The sequence below is a fragment of the Lathamus discolor genome, chromosome Z (genome assembly GCF_037157495.1).
Source record: "Lathamus discolor isolate bLatDis1 chromosome Z, bLatDis1.hap1, whole genome shotgun sequence".
Taxonomy (NCBI): Eukaryota; Metazoa; Chordata; class Aves; order Psittaciformes; family Psittacidae; genus Lathamus; species Lathamus discolor.
In genome coordinates this window covers 93321273-93336606 of record NC_088909.1, presented here as the reverse complement: position 1 = coordinate 93336606, position 15334 = coordinate 93321273, and the positions used below count along the sequence as shown (strand labels likewise).

At 39.6% G+C, this 15334-nt stretch overlaps 2 protein-coding genes across 8 annotated transcripts in view; one reads left to right on the top strand and one right to left on the bottom strand.

Annotated features, from left to right (window-relative positions):
- The window catches only part of LOC136005591 (molybdopterin synthase catalytic subunit), a 40356-nt gene that overhangs the window by 8936 nt on the left and 16086 nt on the right, over positions 1-15334 (bottom strand). For all 6 annotated transcript variants that reach the window (XR_010608805.1, XR_010608807.1, XR_010608804.1 and 3 more), the window contains exon 5: positions 6899-6999. The gene's annotated coding sequence lies outside the window, so the exon portion shown is untranslated. The remainder of the gene's footprint in view (positions 1-6898; positions 7000-15334) is intronic.
- The window catches only part of ITGA2 (integrin subunit alpha 2), a 68408-nt gene that overhangs the window by 48833 nt on the left and 4241 nt on the right, over positions 1-15334 (top strand). For both annotated transcript variants that reach the window (XM_065663197.1, XM_065663195.1), the window contains 12 exons: positions 899-1047; positions 2090-2200; positions 2760-2842; positions 3654-3795; positions 5545-5637; positions 6181-6257; positions 6357-6440; positions 9275-9377; positions 10208-10318; positions 10837-10941; positions 11230-11343; positions 13578-13667. In XM_065663197.1, the coding sequence (XP_065519269.1) occupies positions 899-1047; positions 2090-2200; positions 2760-2842; positions 3654-3795; positions 5545-5637; positions 6181-6257; positions 6357-6440; positions 9275-9377; positions 10208-10318; positions 10837-10941; positions 11230-11343; positions 13578-13667 (1262 nt within the window). The remainder of the gene's footprint in view (positions 1-898; positions 1048-2089; positions 2201-2759; positions 2843-3653; positions 3796-5544; positions 5638-6180; positions 6258-6356; positions 6441-9274; positions 9378-10207; positions 10319-10836; positions 10942-11229; positions 11344-13577; positions 13668-15334) is intronic.

Below are 15334 nucleotides of genomic sequence, written 5' to 3'. Positions count from 1 at the left end.
TTGAAGGTCAAATCAGTACCAAATGCTAGAGAAAGTGTTTTTAAGGCCTACTTTCATCACTGGCTCCATAATCTTTGAAAACTGAGGAATTAGCAGTATAAAGTAGAGCTGTATCCTTGCTGTTCAACAAACCCCAGAACAGATCATTAGTGAGAAGCCGATTTTTTTTCAACCTGCAGACTTTTCCTCTCTCTTTGGTAAAAAGGAAAAAAAAAAAAAAAAAAAAAGTAAAAAATCCATAGGCTCAGTGCAGATGTCAGTGGGGAGAAGCTCTTCTTTTCAGAGGACAGGAGAGCACTAAATATTTCTGAGACCAACACTGGCGTCTTACGAAGCTATTTATTTAAACGTCATGGATAACACCAGTTGGACTGCTTTGGTGCTATGTATAGTGCCTTTAGGAACTTATGATTTGAGCTATAACATAACAGTGAACTTCCACAGCATATTAGTCATAATATGAGCAGAAGAAGACAGAAATTATTATGTGATTGAGGAGAAGATGCAGATTCTTTACAGTCTCCTCAGAGTTCAGGGATATTGTTGCAAGTCCCCTTTATCTAGCATAATCCTGGCCCTGCTGCCTGGCTTCTTGCCACAGCTGCAGACTCAGACATCTGCACTGGAGACTGGATTGATTGTCATTTAATGTGCTCTCTCTGGATGAGAAGGATTTAAACCTGGTTGACTGCTTTGGAAAGCACAAGAGCTTTTTTTTATTTTTTTTTTTATTTTTTTTTTTTTTTCATTTTGAGACTGTTCTGTGTGTAGCAAGCTACGAAAAAAGTAAAATATTTAGTGTGGTTTGGATAGCCTGGTCACTCCGTAGCATTAAGTGTAGTAATGAGATCATGGGCAGTCGTACTCAGCAAAGTATGTACTGTTGTTCTTCTTGTAGCTATAAAGTACAATGCAACACTGGATGCAGATCTCCAGTCCTCCAGAGTGTCTTCTAGAGGATTGTTCAAAGAAACTAATGAAAGGTACATGCAGAGAGATCTTGTGGTACGCCACGAGACTTGTGTTCATGACATCTTCAATGTACAGGTAAGTACAATTGTGACAAAAATGATCAGAGGAAAATGATGATGAATTTTTTGCCTGTAAGATGAATTTCATGTGTGGCGTACTTAATGATTTACATTTCTGAAATCCCCCACAACTGAAAAAGACTTAGTAAGATTTTGATTTCAAAGAAATTAATAACTGTCAAATTCAGCACAGCTTCTTAGGATAGAAGAGGCAGTTCTTAATTATGTAGTTCAGCTCTGACATAACACAGAGCCCTTCGTCCATAGTTTCAATAGATTTTACTTTCCCTCTGTGGAGTGAATTCTTCTGTAAGAACTAAGACATACATGCAAAAGTTTTTTCTCAAACTAACAACTTTTCAGGCAGACTTCTGGTGAATTCTAGCTTCAGGCATATATCTAGGGAGAAAATACAAATAAGCAAGTCTCCATCTTTCTCTAGAACCAAAGACTGAACACAGCCCTGAAAGTTGCTTTGCACATCGTCTGCATAATGCTAGGTCCAGTAAAGGACTTCAATTCCTGCTTTTCTTTGCAATGCAAATGTCTTCAACTTGATCACATTTAGTGCTATTGTGGAGCCATAGGGCTAGGCAAGTATTCATTCAGTACTAAGAAACAGAGGAGACGAGGTAGATTGTGTTTTGGTGTTGCTCAGGCCCAGCTGCTCTCTGTGATAAGGCAGAATGGAACAGGTATTTGACTTCTGCAGCCAGGTGAGAATGGAATTCAGCTGGTGGTGGCTTCTGAGGACCAGCTTCTGCAGCGTAGAATCTACATGTTCCTTAGTTCTAAAAGTGATCATGCTGAATTGAGCCTCCAGGGATGATGCTAGAAAAATGAATTCTATCATGGAAGTGGCACTAAAAGCAGTTTAGCAAGACGAGCCCACACTTGGCTATCTCAGAAAATTATTTCAGTCAGGAAATGTAGCTTTGTATTGTTGCTTTTTGTTTAGAGCAAATATTTTACTGTGCATTCTCAATTTACAGTAAAATTACCAATTTTACTCTGTTTGCTGTGCTGACAGCTATCATTTGAACCATATGTTTTACCAGGAACCTTCTGATGCAGTGAATTCACTTAGTTTGCGCATTGACATTGGCCTTGCAAATCCTGTGTCCAGCCCTGTCCTTGATATATATTCTCCTGCATCTGTGGCCTACAGTGTAAGTATGCAATGTTACTATCAAAAAATGCATGGCTGTACACGTTAGTAATGTGTGAGCCCCACAAACACCCAAGAGGTACATGTAAGTGAAAACTGGTGTTCTAGTTAAGTCAGTGGTCTGACAACAGGCACCTGAGGGTGTTCCCTGGTTCATTTTGTACCTTTGTTTATATTGCTTGAGCTTGCTCACACACACATCAGCCACCATGGCTGATCAGCCACAAGCATGTTGGTTGAGCCATGTCACTCTTGATGTGCTCTTCCAGTTGATGGCAAAGATGAACTATTTTAGGTTAGCTTATCCTACAGTAAAGGAATACATAAAAGAGGGATGAAACCCCTTTGATTACATCCTGTTTGTCATGGGTTAACTGTTTTTATGGATCAGTTGATATGTAATAACATGTTAGTGTTAACTTGTTCCTGTGCCCTTCAGAGGCATTTTCTTATCTGCAAATCAAGAATGTGCTTCACCTGAAAAGTGTTTGCACTCTACTATCAGCACGTAATTTTGAGAGTTGAGCCCTGTCACTCAGGAAGTGTTTTGTTTCTCATAGATTCCTTTTATTAAAGACTGTGGTGAAGATGAACTTTGTATCTGTGATCTTGTTCTGAATGTTCAGCGGAAGGCAGATGATGGGTAAGAGCTGAATCAGTGGAATTGTGTCAGGTGTTAAGTTTTCATCAGCTGGTTTTCCTGTAGGCTCTCGATGAATTTCTAGATGAGAATGTCTTTCAACATCTACTTAGAAATGGCAGGGATAATAAAGCATTTCTGTCTGAATATCTAATCAAGGAAAAAGAGGTATGGCAGGAACACAAATACAGAAGCAGGATTCTTGTCAGCTTAGATAAATCCAAATTTTGCTGCCTTAGGTATGAGGACACAGTGAGCATTCAGAAGATTCATGGCTGGCTGGCTGCTGCTGGAACAGGGACCACACTCGGAGAGCAGCAGTGATTGCTGCAGGTATCTTGGTCCCTTCTGTGGGGAGCAGAGAAGATCCTGCAGCAGGCTGTGCCACTGGGGAGCTGAGGTCAGCCATTCAGTTGGCACATTTTCCAAGTCCATATGCAGATACATGTGTACATATGCAGCATGCAGAAAGACAGGGCTGGCTTTTCCTGGAGCTGCCATCCTAGTCTGACACCCGCCCTCTAGAAACTTTCCCATGAGGGCAGAGCCCTTGAAAATTCAGCAAAGTGATTTTGGCCATACATAGTCAAGGTCCTGCACTTTGAGAAGACACGAATTCTATTTGGTTTTAAGAAACACCATCACAGAGTCTCTTATGTCAACGGGTTTAGAAAGCAGAGTGTTTAAGTGTGTAGAATGGAGGAAATGTCCTGTTGTGCTTGTTATTTGTTGTTGGCTACAGGCAACACATTTTTCATGATCCACAGCTGTTCTAGTATCTCTGTTTACAACAATGGACTTTATTTTCCAACAGCAAACAGCAGTTTGTTGTCAGCAGCAAAAACAGAAGGCTAACGTTCAGTGTAAAATTGAGAAATAAAAAGGAAAATGCATATAACACCAGAATCCAGGCTACATTTTCAGACAACTTGTTTTTTGCTTCATCGTCTTTACCGGTACGTCACACCCAACCTCACTGTTTCTCCTATTTACACTGATTTTTGAGGTTCTCAGAGAATTATTTCTTTTTTATTTCTTGTAGTGTCTATACCAGGAAAGAATGTGTGTGCAAACCTCTCTCCCAATTTATTTTCTTGGACACAGAATTATTCCCTTCAGCATATCAGTTTATTTAGGTCAAGGACAGACACTGCCAACTCAGCATGAAAGTTGGCGACTTGTTGAGTTTGACCTCACCTCAGTATTTCAGTCATCTTTTCCTCACTTCAGGCCTTGGCACCCACGTCTTCTACTTGACTCCCAATAACATGCCTGAATGCAGTTGCTGTGCCACAGGGAATTTGTATTTGATAAATCAAATATGCAGCATCGATGATGCGGCCTTAAAGCACAGACTTTGGATCTAGAAATAGTGTTATTGCCAAGGCCACATGTTCCAGCCATACAGTGAATCATATTGAAATGATTGCTGTACCAGAAGCTCTTCTTCTAATGAATTTTGTTTTAGAAAAGGGAAGAGAAAGGCATTATACATACTATTTTGGGAAATGCAGTAAATCTATAATCTCAACTGTTGCTTCCAAACAGTTAATGAAGGATGAAGTCTGGACTTCAGTCCTTGGTTTAATCTATAATTTCAACTGTTGCTTCCAAACAATTAACGAAGGATGAAGTCTGGACTTCAGTCCTTGGTTTATGTGGTCAGGCCACTACTGGAGGAGTGCGTGATGATCCTAGGGGTGAAATCCAGAGCTATCCCTATAGTAAAGAGAGAGGAGGGATAGGAACATTCATCACTGCCCCAGAGCAGCATTCTCCTGAACAATGAACTGGCAGAAGTACTCCATGCAGCACTGAGGGTGCCCCTCTATCTTCTCATCCTGTTATGCAGCAATATTGCTTGTTCCAGTCATGCCAAAAGACCACACTGGAGCTAGGATTTTCTTTTGCTTTAAAATCACTTTTTAGAAGTATTTCAGCCTGCAAGTGAGGACCAGAAATGTGCCTGCTTCAAAGCAGGAATAAAAGCATAAATTGGGAATGTATGGGTGGGTTTTGGGTTTGCTGGTTTTGGGGGTTAGTTTTTTGTTTGGTTGGTTTTTGGTTTTTTTTTGTTTTGTGTTGCTTTTTGTAGTGTAATTCATGAATGGGAAATGTCTGCTAGGGACGCTCCTAACAAAAGACAGTGCATTTTAATGAATTATTTTTAAAGTGATGGTAACTGGTCAGGTCTACAAGTTTGTCTTTGATGTAGGATGATGACATGCTAAACGTTCTGCAAAGTAATAAATAAAATTTTATGTATTGTAGGTTCCCCTGCAAAAGGTATGATAGGGTCCCCCTCTGCACACCAACTTCTACAGTGAGAGTACTTAAGTAGCTCTCAGGTCATGTAAATATGTCTGGAAAAGTTTTGTGAAAATGCTGTAAAAAACCACGGTAGGAGTTAATGCTAGAGTTGAGTTGTACTCTCTAGCCAGTACTCCTTCTTCGAAGCCCAGAACAAAAGTCTAAGAGCTAACAAGAAATCACATGGGACTGGCCCCACCTTTCTCCAGCCTCTCTCCTAGTACTGGTTATGCCCAACCCATCTGCTGCATCTCAGGAATTACTGTCACAACACCTGTTCGTACTGCTACTACTTAGCATCATACATGCCCTGTTGAAAACACAGACTGGCAACTTCCTCTCTGCTTTATCAAAACCTGATACTAAGATGACTTTTCTGTCTGTTTCTTCTGCAGAATGATGGGACTGAAGTCTCGTGTCATACAGGACCAGCACAAAGTACAGTCATTTGCCAAATAAGCTATCCTGTTTTCAGAACAGGGCAACAGGTACATCTAGCATGTTTAAATAACCTTGAATGATACCAAAAGCTTTTTTGTTGTTTCCCCCTAAATCTGCATTTACTGCTGGTGAGGCTTTCTTAGATATGGCAACACTTAATTTCCATTTGGGTTTCAGAGGCATTAAAAGAAGCAAAATAAGGGCCAAGCTTTTGTGACTCTTGCCAGACCAAAGGAAAAAGCACATCTGTCACTGCCCACAGCTTTCAAATGCTGTGGTAGCTTTGTAACTCTTGAAAGGTGAGGGTTGAGGGCAAAAACAGACAGCATCACGCATAGCTGTCTGATCATTCCCATCAAACCCGTCCTGTTGCATGAACCTGGGGTAGCTCCTTCTGCTCTGTGAATCTCATCTCTTCAAGAAGGCAGTATACTTTGACAGGAGATGGGTGGCTTACACAACAGAGAATTCAGATACAGATGATAAAATTCTAGATTGTTGCACATACAAATAATTATGTTGCTATTGGAGAGTCCTTTGGATGTTGTACCACCAACTCATTTACTGTGTGTTCCTTGCCTCTTCCATAGGTATCCTTTGATATTAGTTTTGATTTTAACCTGAAAAATCTTCAGAATGTGGCAGTTCTAAGTTTTCATGCATTGAGGTAAAGTATATAATGATATGAAAGCAAGTTAGTTATTTATGTCTCTTTTGTATAAAATAGTATTATAAAACCTGGCTTTAAATGTGTTTTGATGAACAGTGAAAGCAAGGAAGAGCAAGAAGTGGACAACTGGATTAGCTTATCAATTCCTTTGCGATATGATGCAGAAATTCACTTCACAAGGTATGCTGAATAATGCAGAATCACTGTCATTTTTGCTAAGGCATTTGAATAAGGTAACAGTATTGAAAGTCCACTAAAAAGATAGCAAAACTTTGTTTTAATTTTGAAATTCATAAGCAATTCCCAAGTCATCAACAGCAGCAGAATTTTATGCTCTTCCAATAAACTTATATGTCAAAAAAATGGAATGCGTAGTAAGAAATCATAGAACCATGTTTATCTCTGCACAATTATTACAATATTTATGCAACTAGAACTGGTATAAAACCCAAACAGTACTTGTAGTTTTGATAATTAGTATAAACTACATAATAAGGTTGGGCCTCTGGGCGCAAATGTAGTGACATCAGATCAAATCTGGAGTTAAAATGATCAAAAGAAACAAAAGAACAACTGCAAAAAGAAAAAAATGCCCTGGGAAAAAAAAATTAAAAAATTATGCCCTTGAAACCTCTTACCTTCAGCCCTGGAAATCCCTGGTGATTTGGGATGCACTGAAACAGTAATTAGCCTGTTACTGTTCCAAACAAGAATGACTTCAGTTACAGTTAAACCAGAACTGAAACAGAAAATACACCAGTTTGACTCTCAGATCAAGAGAAAATATTTTTCTTTTCATCAAAGAAAACATGTGTTTCTCTTTCCCAGTTACTGAATTTCTGGGATAAACTACCCATAGTTACATTTGATACACTTGGTCACCAATTCTTGGTGAAAAATTGCTTTACATTCCAAAATCTGTAACCATGAACTGACAGAAAATAAATAGCAATTATTCAAAGAATGACAAAATTGAAAAAGAGAAAGCTGCTCAAAAATGTACAGCAACAATAAATTCAGGAAATTAATATTCAAAGATCACCATAAGTACAACAACTGTTGGCTGCATAGGATGACCTGAGCTGGAATAGGGACCATAGTATGGATTAGTTTAATAACCTGCTTTGCAGCAGCAGTTTCAAAATATTCAAGGCCCAGCATTCATCACAGCTAGGTACACACCAATTCAGCAGTCATGCAGAATTTCTCAGATTATTTACCTTGCAGAGAAGCATTTGTGTCAGCAGTGCAAATTATTTCAGCTCCCTGAGAAAGCTGCACAGAACTTCAGTAGAAAGAGAGTATTTGTTACTGAAGTTCACAGCAGTACGAAAGAATACACATCTTCTGTACAGGAGAATAGCACAGCAACTTAAGCACCCTCCTAGGAAACCGAGGTGGTGCAAACTTGAATCAGCACATTTAATTAGCTGAGAAATATGAACAGAAACTCAATGCTTCAGAAGAGGCCAGGCATGGAATTTATAAAAGAGTTACTCAAAGAAAAACAGGGGTTTGAATTTGGGTGCATCTCCTGAGTAAGAGAAAATGCAATTTCATATGCAAGTCAAAGCATGAAGGAATTCTTACTGCCAGAAAAGGATTGTTATTCTTGGAGATGAACCAATTTAGAAGAATTAAAGGAAATGCACATTAACCCAAGGTATAATTTTAAATGCGTCCCTTAGAGTTAGCTCATTTTTATACTCTCCCACTAGGAAATCACGATCTGTAGATAGTTCCTTCTTAAGGCAGGTAATGTAGCCAAAGACCAATCTCTTAAAACACATGGGCTGAGAAAAAAGTGCTGTCTTGCTGAAGTGAAGCTCTTCTGGGGAAAATTTCCTAATCTGAGTTTCCAGTAGAAGGGGGTAGGAATCAGTCTTACCAGTGACTTCTGCAAGGACGAGGAAGCTGATACTGTGCAGTCCTGAAAGGACTGGAGATTTGAGCCATAAGGAGGCCTTGTGCAAGTCCTTTCAAGGAAAAGACCCCTTGGAGGAAGTATGGAGGATTGAAAAGGATCCACAGTGCAGTATGGAGGAGCACATTAGATGGGGAAGTACATCTGAGACTGCAACACATGTTAATTTGGGACTGTACGCACAGATGTTACCCAGGTTAAACAGGGAGAGCAGCACTGGTAAAGAGTATGGATGTGCACCTTGTGCTACAGAAAGAGCCCATGTAGCAATCATGATAGCCCCTGCTCCTTGTTAACTCACACCTCAGCTGGCTTTTTGACTGATCAAATTAGCCTCCTAATGAAAGCTAATGATGAAGACCTGGCACAGTTCTGGGATGGTCCAGTGGAAAAGCTGCTCACAGGTAGCAAGCACATGGGTCAGATGCACTACACAGGGATGCTTTCATTGTCATTGAGAATGATGCCAGCTGGCTGAGTCTCTCAATCATCCACGGGCCCTCACACACTTGCAATTTCATGCTGTGGTGGGCTGCAACCGCCTTCACATTACTTTGGAAATTGTGTATTTTGAAACCCATAAATACTATAGAAAGTGGCCCAAAGGAGACCAAGGGCTATGGAATGTATACCATGCACACAAGCAGGGTGCTGTATGTGTGTACATATCCAGGCAGTGTGGAAACAAGCACTGGAGACCAGGATCTCCCTCGGGATCTGCAGGTATCTGCTGTTACAGATGTACCAAGAGGGACAGTCACGAGGCCCTGAGGAGGGAGACTACTGCAAGTGTGAAAGTCAGAGTGTGTGCCAGGGTTTGCTGTATGGCACTGAAACACTACAGGATGCAGGAAGCAGACCCTACATCTCACACAAACCTCCTGTCTTACCTTCACATGCCTCCTCCAACTCCAGGCTTCACTACATCATGTAATTTCTCACCCAACTTTGTGAAATTCAAACAACAGTACAAGTGACTGATTTTTCTTTTGACTGTACTTCTAACCTGTTCCATGAAGGCACATCCAGTAACATATGTTTTCGAAGCAGCTGCCAAACTGAAATGTATTGTTTTACGGTTGTTAACTAGGCTTGCCAACATCAACTATTATGAAGTATATTCTGGTCATAACATTCCTTCCACTGTGAATAATTTTGAAGATATTGGCCCCACGTTCAACTTCTCAGTTAAGGTTAGTAAATGTTTCTGGTTCAAGAAGCTGCCTTACCTCCTCCTGTAGCCTGCTCCAAACATGTAATTGAATGTAATTGAAAAAACTTTCCTGATTTCATTGCCTGATTTTGATGTTTTTTAATCAGTTAAAGAAAAAAAAAATAGCTGGGGGATAAATACTTACAGTCTTTATGAGGTTAAGGATGAAGTTTGCACTTACTGCACAAGCAGAATGGAGGAGGGATTGGTTCTGCACTGTTTACATACTTAGGAGATGGTTAATGCTTAACTTTAAGCCAACTTGGACTGTTTTTTTCACAGAGTGTATTTGTCTTCTGCCAACTTCATGAGGAAAAGCAAGTCTTCTCAGGCTTGGACTTTGAAACTTTGGAAGTTTAGCAAGGGTTAAGTCCTCAAACCAGATACAGGAACTAGCTAGATCACAGCTTTTATTGCATAAGTCAGAAAAACTTAGATCTGCCACGTGGAAGAAACTTAAATTACGTTCCATTTACATTCCTGTAACTGCTACTCTAAAGGACTAAATAACAGGTCTGTTTGCTGTGGCAGAGTATTTGCTTTTCAAAACATATTTCATGCCATTAACACGAGCTCTGTATTAAGGAAATGGTCAGGGACCTGAAGTTATACAATATACTTTCTGCTTTACTGTTGGCATAATGTAATTACTACCCTAGTAAGTGTCATAGTACAAAAAACACTGATGTGCAAAAGAAGTCCAGTTCTTCCATACTTATCCATGATTTCTGATTTCCTTGCTGTATCAAGTAATTTATGCATATGCAAGTATAGCTATCTGAATTTAACTGTGAGTTATTTTCTTTACAGGTAACAACAGGAAGTATCCCAGTAAAGATGGCATCTATAAATATCTATCTTCCAGAATTCACCAGCAAAGACAATCCACTGATGTACATAACTGCAGTCACCACTGATGAAGTAAAGAAATTAATTACATAAACTGCTGTGTTTGGGGGTTTAATCAATACCATGAATATCAGTTACTTCCCTCATGATGTGGTTGAGCTCCAGAAAATCTATGCTCTTTTCTCTTTGTTTCTTCCTCATAAAGGGGTAGGACCACAGTGTCAGCAGTATCCTAATCTATTACGTGGATTGTCTTTACGGTCCACAGCTGACTTTTCATTTTATTCTGGAACTCTTCAGCTAAGTCCTTCTCCAAGTTCCTGGGAACGTTATAGTAAAAATGGAATTTTTAGACTGAGATAAATCCTACAGGTCAGCCTACGGGGGGGGGGAGGGGTGGGGAATGGTGGTGGAAATTACCGTAAAAGCCATTTAATTCTGTCCAAACCCACATACAGTCTCTTTGTTTCCTTAAGTATCCAGTATTATATAATTCATAATCTAGCCTTATCTCATTCCACAAATGTATATGATGACTACAAACCCCTGAGTATGATGTCATCCAATTTAACTCTTGATGTCTTTCCTAGGCCAGAGGTGTTACTTGTCAAGCTCAGAAAAATCCACTCCAGATAGGGAAAAGACCTTATTCTGCATCCTTCACAAAAGAGAACTTCAGAACTTCCAAAGAACTGGTAAGACTAAGCGCTGCAGCACCACTGGTCGGGCACAGAGCCAATCCTTAAGAGCCTGCTGCTGTACCTGTGGGTACAGCTGTTGTGGGGGGTGGCCTTCCTCATTCACACTGCAGGAGTGCAGCCTATGGGTGGTCTCACACATACTCATCTACCTTAAATAGAAGGTGTTCTTCACATCCAAGCACTTTGTATGCAGCACAGAATGGCGAAGTGCAAAAGATATTAAAAGAACATTTGTTAAAGTGTATTTTTAACACATGCTCTCCTTGCTATTTCCCGTGGAAGAACTGTAAGAATGTGAAGTGCAGTACCATCACATGCAAACTGGAAGATATTATGCTGAAGGGAGAGTACTTTGTGAACGTGTCCACCAGAATCTGGAACGGAACATTTGCTGCTGTAAGTGTTACCTGCATCTTCATGATGGATCCAACACCTGATATTTTTCAAAGTGCAATAAGGAGACCTTCCGATCTAGAAAGACCCTCCTTTACTTTACTTGTGTGTGTCTTTCCAGATTGAAGACTTGAATCTTAAAGTAAGTATTGAGGCTGCATAATGGAGCTGTTAACCTTCCAGCATAAAACCTAAGAAAATACTGTGAGAATGCAATCTTAACAGCAAAAAAAAAACATTCTCTGCATCTGTTAATTTCATTCAAGGGCAACTGCAGTTTCCACAAAACTCAACATATGACAGCAGAGTACAGTATCGTAGCCTGGAAAATAATGTTGCTGTTAGCTTTTGAACATCACAGCCTACATACTGATCATTTTAAGTCGTATCAAAATACCAAAAGCCTATTAGTGTGGCCAGTTATATCTGTAAGTAAAGGTGTTGAAATTTTTTTAATTGATTTTTTGGTTTTATTAGAGTTGCTGTCAAGTAAACAGTCCTTGCTTAAAGACCTACAGGATGCTTAAAAATATCCATCAATAATATCTTGACTTTCCCAATTCAAATTACCATGTGTCCGCCAGGGTATAACTCATGAATTACCAGACTTTTGAAATGAGACCATGTTTGCTTCTTAGCTAGGCAACCAACCAAACTGTCTTGGAGTTCTGGGTTTGCCTAGAGCATCAGGAACATGACACAGTCTTCTTAGTTCGTCTGGCGAGTCTCATGGCAGGTATTAACATTTAACAGCAGGGCTGTGGTCAGCTTTAGCATTCAGCTCTTAAAAGGAAAAAGTCAGCTTGATAATGTAATACACTTATGCAAGAGTGTGAAAGAAAGCATCTGTCTGTCTTTAAAATTCATAGTTTTCAAATTAGTTGGGTCAAGACTACTTGTTAGTGCTGTCAGGTACACAGAAGGTGGAGACTGAACGAAAGGTTGCTAACGTCACATAAAGGTGAGTGGAAACTCTTTACCACTGTGAGACTGGAAGAAAAAATCATGACACGGTTTCCTCTCATCTTACATGTTCTTGGTTTCGATTTGATTGTCAATATTCAGTGCAAATAATAATGCAAGCGCTCTAAAATGCATGTAATCATCCTTTTTATTTAGTGTCAGTTGGTCACTGTCCAAGAAGGGGATAGCAGGCTTGCTGGTACCAGCTAAGCAAAGCAGAGAAAGATGTGTTTAGGAATTAATGAGGTGCTTTAAATAGTGCTTGGGCAGGTTTCTAAACGTTTAGGAGTGCAGAACAGACCACCTGGACAGATGGCCACAGTGCAGGATGATCTATTCAGTCAGTGTGCATTGGCTCCTGCAGACCCACTGTTGTGCACATCCTTTGTGTCAAGCCCACTGTACCTAGTCCTGCCAAAGAAAAATGGCTGAGGAGGCAAAATGACTGAGGAGGCAAAATGACTGAGCAGGCTCTGCATTTGGTATGGCTGGTGAGTGCTGCTGGACTCCCACAAACCTGAGGCTATTCCTGTTGGTGGTGTAGGAAATGGGGCTCTCCATTCCTGCTGCATGGGGAGAAGAGCATGACTGAGCTGGCAGCGTGCACAGCTGTGCTTCTCTCCTCTTGACACATGCACAGAGGGCAGTAGGATCTGGCACAAGGTCCCTTTTCAAATGGGAATAAGATGGCTTAAGATTTTTGTCATCATCTTTGTTTAAGCTGAGGGAGTGATGTCAGAATTTGGGCAGTGGAGAGGACCAGATAATGATAGGAAAAAATAAATGGGGAAAAACAGAAGCATTGGATGGAGGAGTGGGGGGGAGGAGGAAGGGAAAGAACATTCAGTTTCCATTTCAAAGGCCAGAGATATATCCCCATCTGTCTTTTGCTGCTGAGCTCTTTCTCCCTTTTTCCCTGTTACTTCACCCCCTGTCTCTTCTGAGCTATCAGCAGTGACAGCTTTGAAATAACTAAAAAAATGGATATAGAATCAAGTCCTCCTGTTTTGCATGAACAGTACATTAAAGAAGAAAAGCCAATTCCCTAATTTCATTGGAAGTAAGAACAGCAAAATTAAACCTGGATTACTTTCATTGACATGTTATCGTGGGACCAATAAAAAGACCATTTTAGTTTTCTTAATACTGTTTTTTTTTTTTTTTTCTGATTCTGAAGTCTTCACTTAAAGGTAGAGAATTATTTTAGGACGTCTACATTCTAATTGATTTGCCCTGTAATACAGCTTCACATTTTTTATAATTTTCCCTTTCAGTTAACTTTCCAGACATTACAACTGTCTGCAGAGGCAACAATCAATACACATAACCCTGACTTATTTGTAATTGGAGAGAATACTCTAACTGTAAGTGATACATATTTTTTTCAAGTTCTCTATATTTTACTGGTTTAAAGTGATAATATTTAATTTTCAGTGTCCTTTAGGATTACATGGGAAATTACAGACTCTGATGACATTTGATTACATTGAAGTAATGTATCCTTTTGGCTATAAACAACCTCCCTTAAGTTACTAAAATATTTTATATATAGCCAACTGCTATATAAACCAGACTTAGAATCTGCAGATTTCAGATAGCTTGTACAACTATCAGCAAAATTCAGAAACTTCTGAAATTCACTTAGCTTCCTGTTCATGGAAAGATCAAAATTTGGACTTCTTTCCGAAACAGAATTAATTTTTGTACATAAGTGAGTTCTGGGAAACATTTTCACAAATCTGATTTGTAGTCTTACTTCTGTAAGTGTATTTAGTTTGATATTTGTAGACAGATGTTTGGCACAGGTCTCCAGCAAATATCCTTAACCTCATTTGTAAAAGAACGTGGAGTATTTTTTCGCATTTGGAATGGCTGTCATATGGACACAGCTAATCTCAAAAATGTCTCCAAACAACTGCTTTATTAGTGTAGAATTCTTCTTCCAAGGTTTCCATCTACCATATACAAACATAAACAATACGTGAAGAACACATTAGTGCTATGGTGCTGTTGTAATATAAAGATAACATTGTTCTCTTGGCCTACCTAGGAAGGAGTGTTCTAGAGGAACTCCACATTTGCAATATGGAGTTTAGATTTATTTTTACAGGATTTACCAGCCTGCTTTATCCATACAGATAACCAAGGCCACTGAAGACCAAAATGCAAGTTAGTGAGTCAAATCTGTGAGAATGTGGAGCAATTCATAGGCAATGGAAAAATCGTTAAATATGTACACAGGCAGTTATTGATTGATCTAGGTTAATGCAGAAATAAGAAATTGTTCAGTACTATTTTTGACATTGTTTCCTCATGGATCACACAATTTCTTGTGAAGAACCTCTCAACAGATCTATCTGTATTCAGGGAAACATCCAATGCCTGAAGAAGAAAAAATATGTGTGTAGCTCTGGAAATAATGCCATGGTTTTTGCAGAAAAATTATATGCATGCATTTGAAGTGTCCTGAGTATCTCAGATTTGTGGCATGGTATTATTTCTGCTAAAGGATGAAACTCATTAACACACAATGCACAATACACAATTAATATTCCAATTAATTGCACAGAATGTTTGGGTCATAAACTATGTATTACTAGGTATTTTTCCACACTTGATGCTGCCAAATTTACATTACCAGCAGCTCTGTTAGTGATTTCAGGAAAACCAGAATTTAATTATTCAAATGACCGTTGATTAATTCACTTGACAAATAAAAGGCAATTCCTCAGCCAGCCATTGAAACATCTGCAGCTGGGACTTCTAGAGCTCTGAGCTGAACAGATCCTGAAAGTTATCCACAGGGCTCTTAAGAAACACAGTGGCTTTTGGTGAGTTTTACAGCCTGATTCTTACTCAAATGCTTCTTCCCATGGAGAAGTCCTGGACAATGTGCCAGCTGGTGGAGATACGCTCTCCCTAGGGCAGACAGTTCGCTTTGACACTGCAGTAATGGAGTCAGTACCCAGCACTGCATATAAGTCTTGTGACAACAGTGATACCCGATCTTTGCCCTTCACACTTTCTTGGG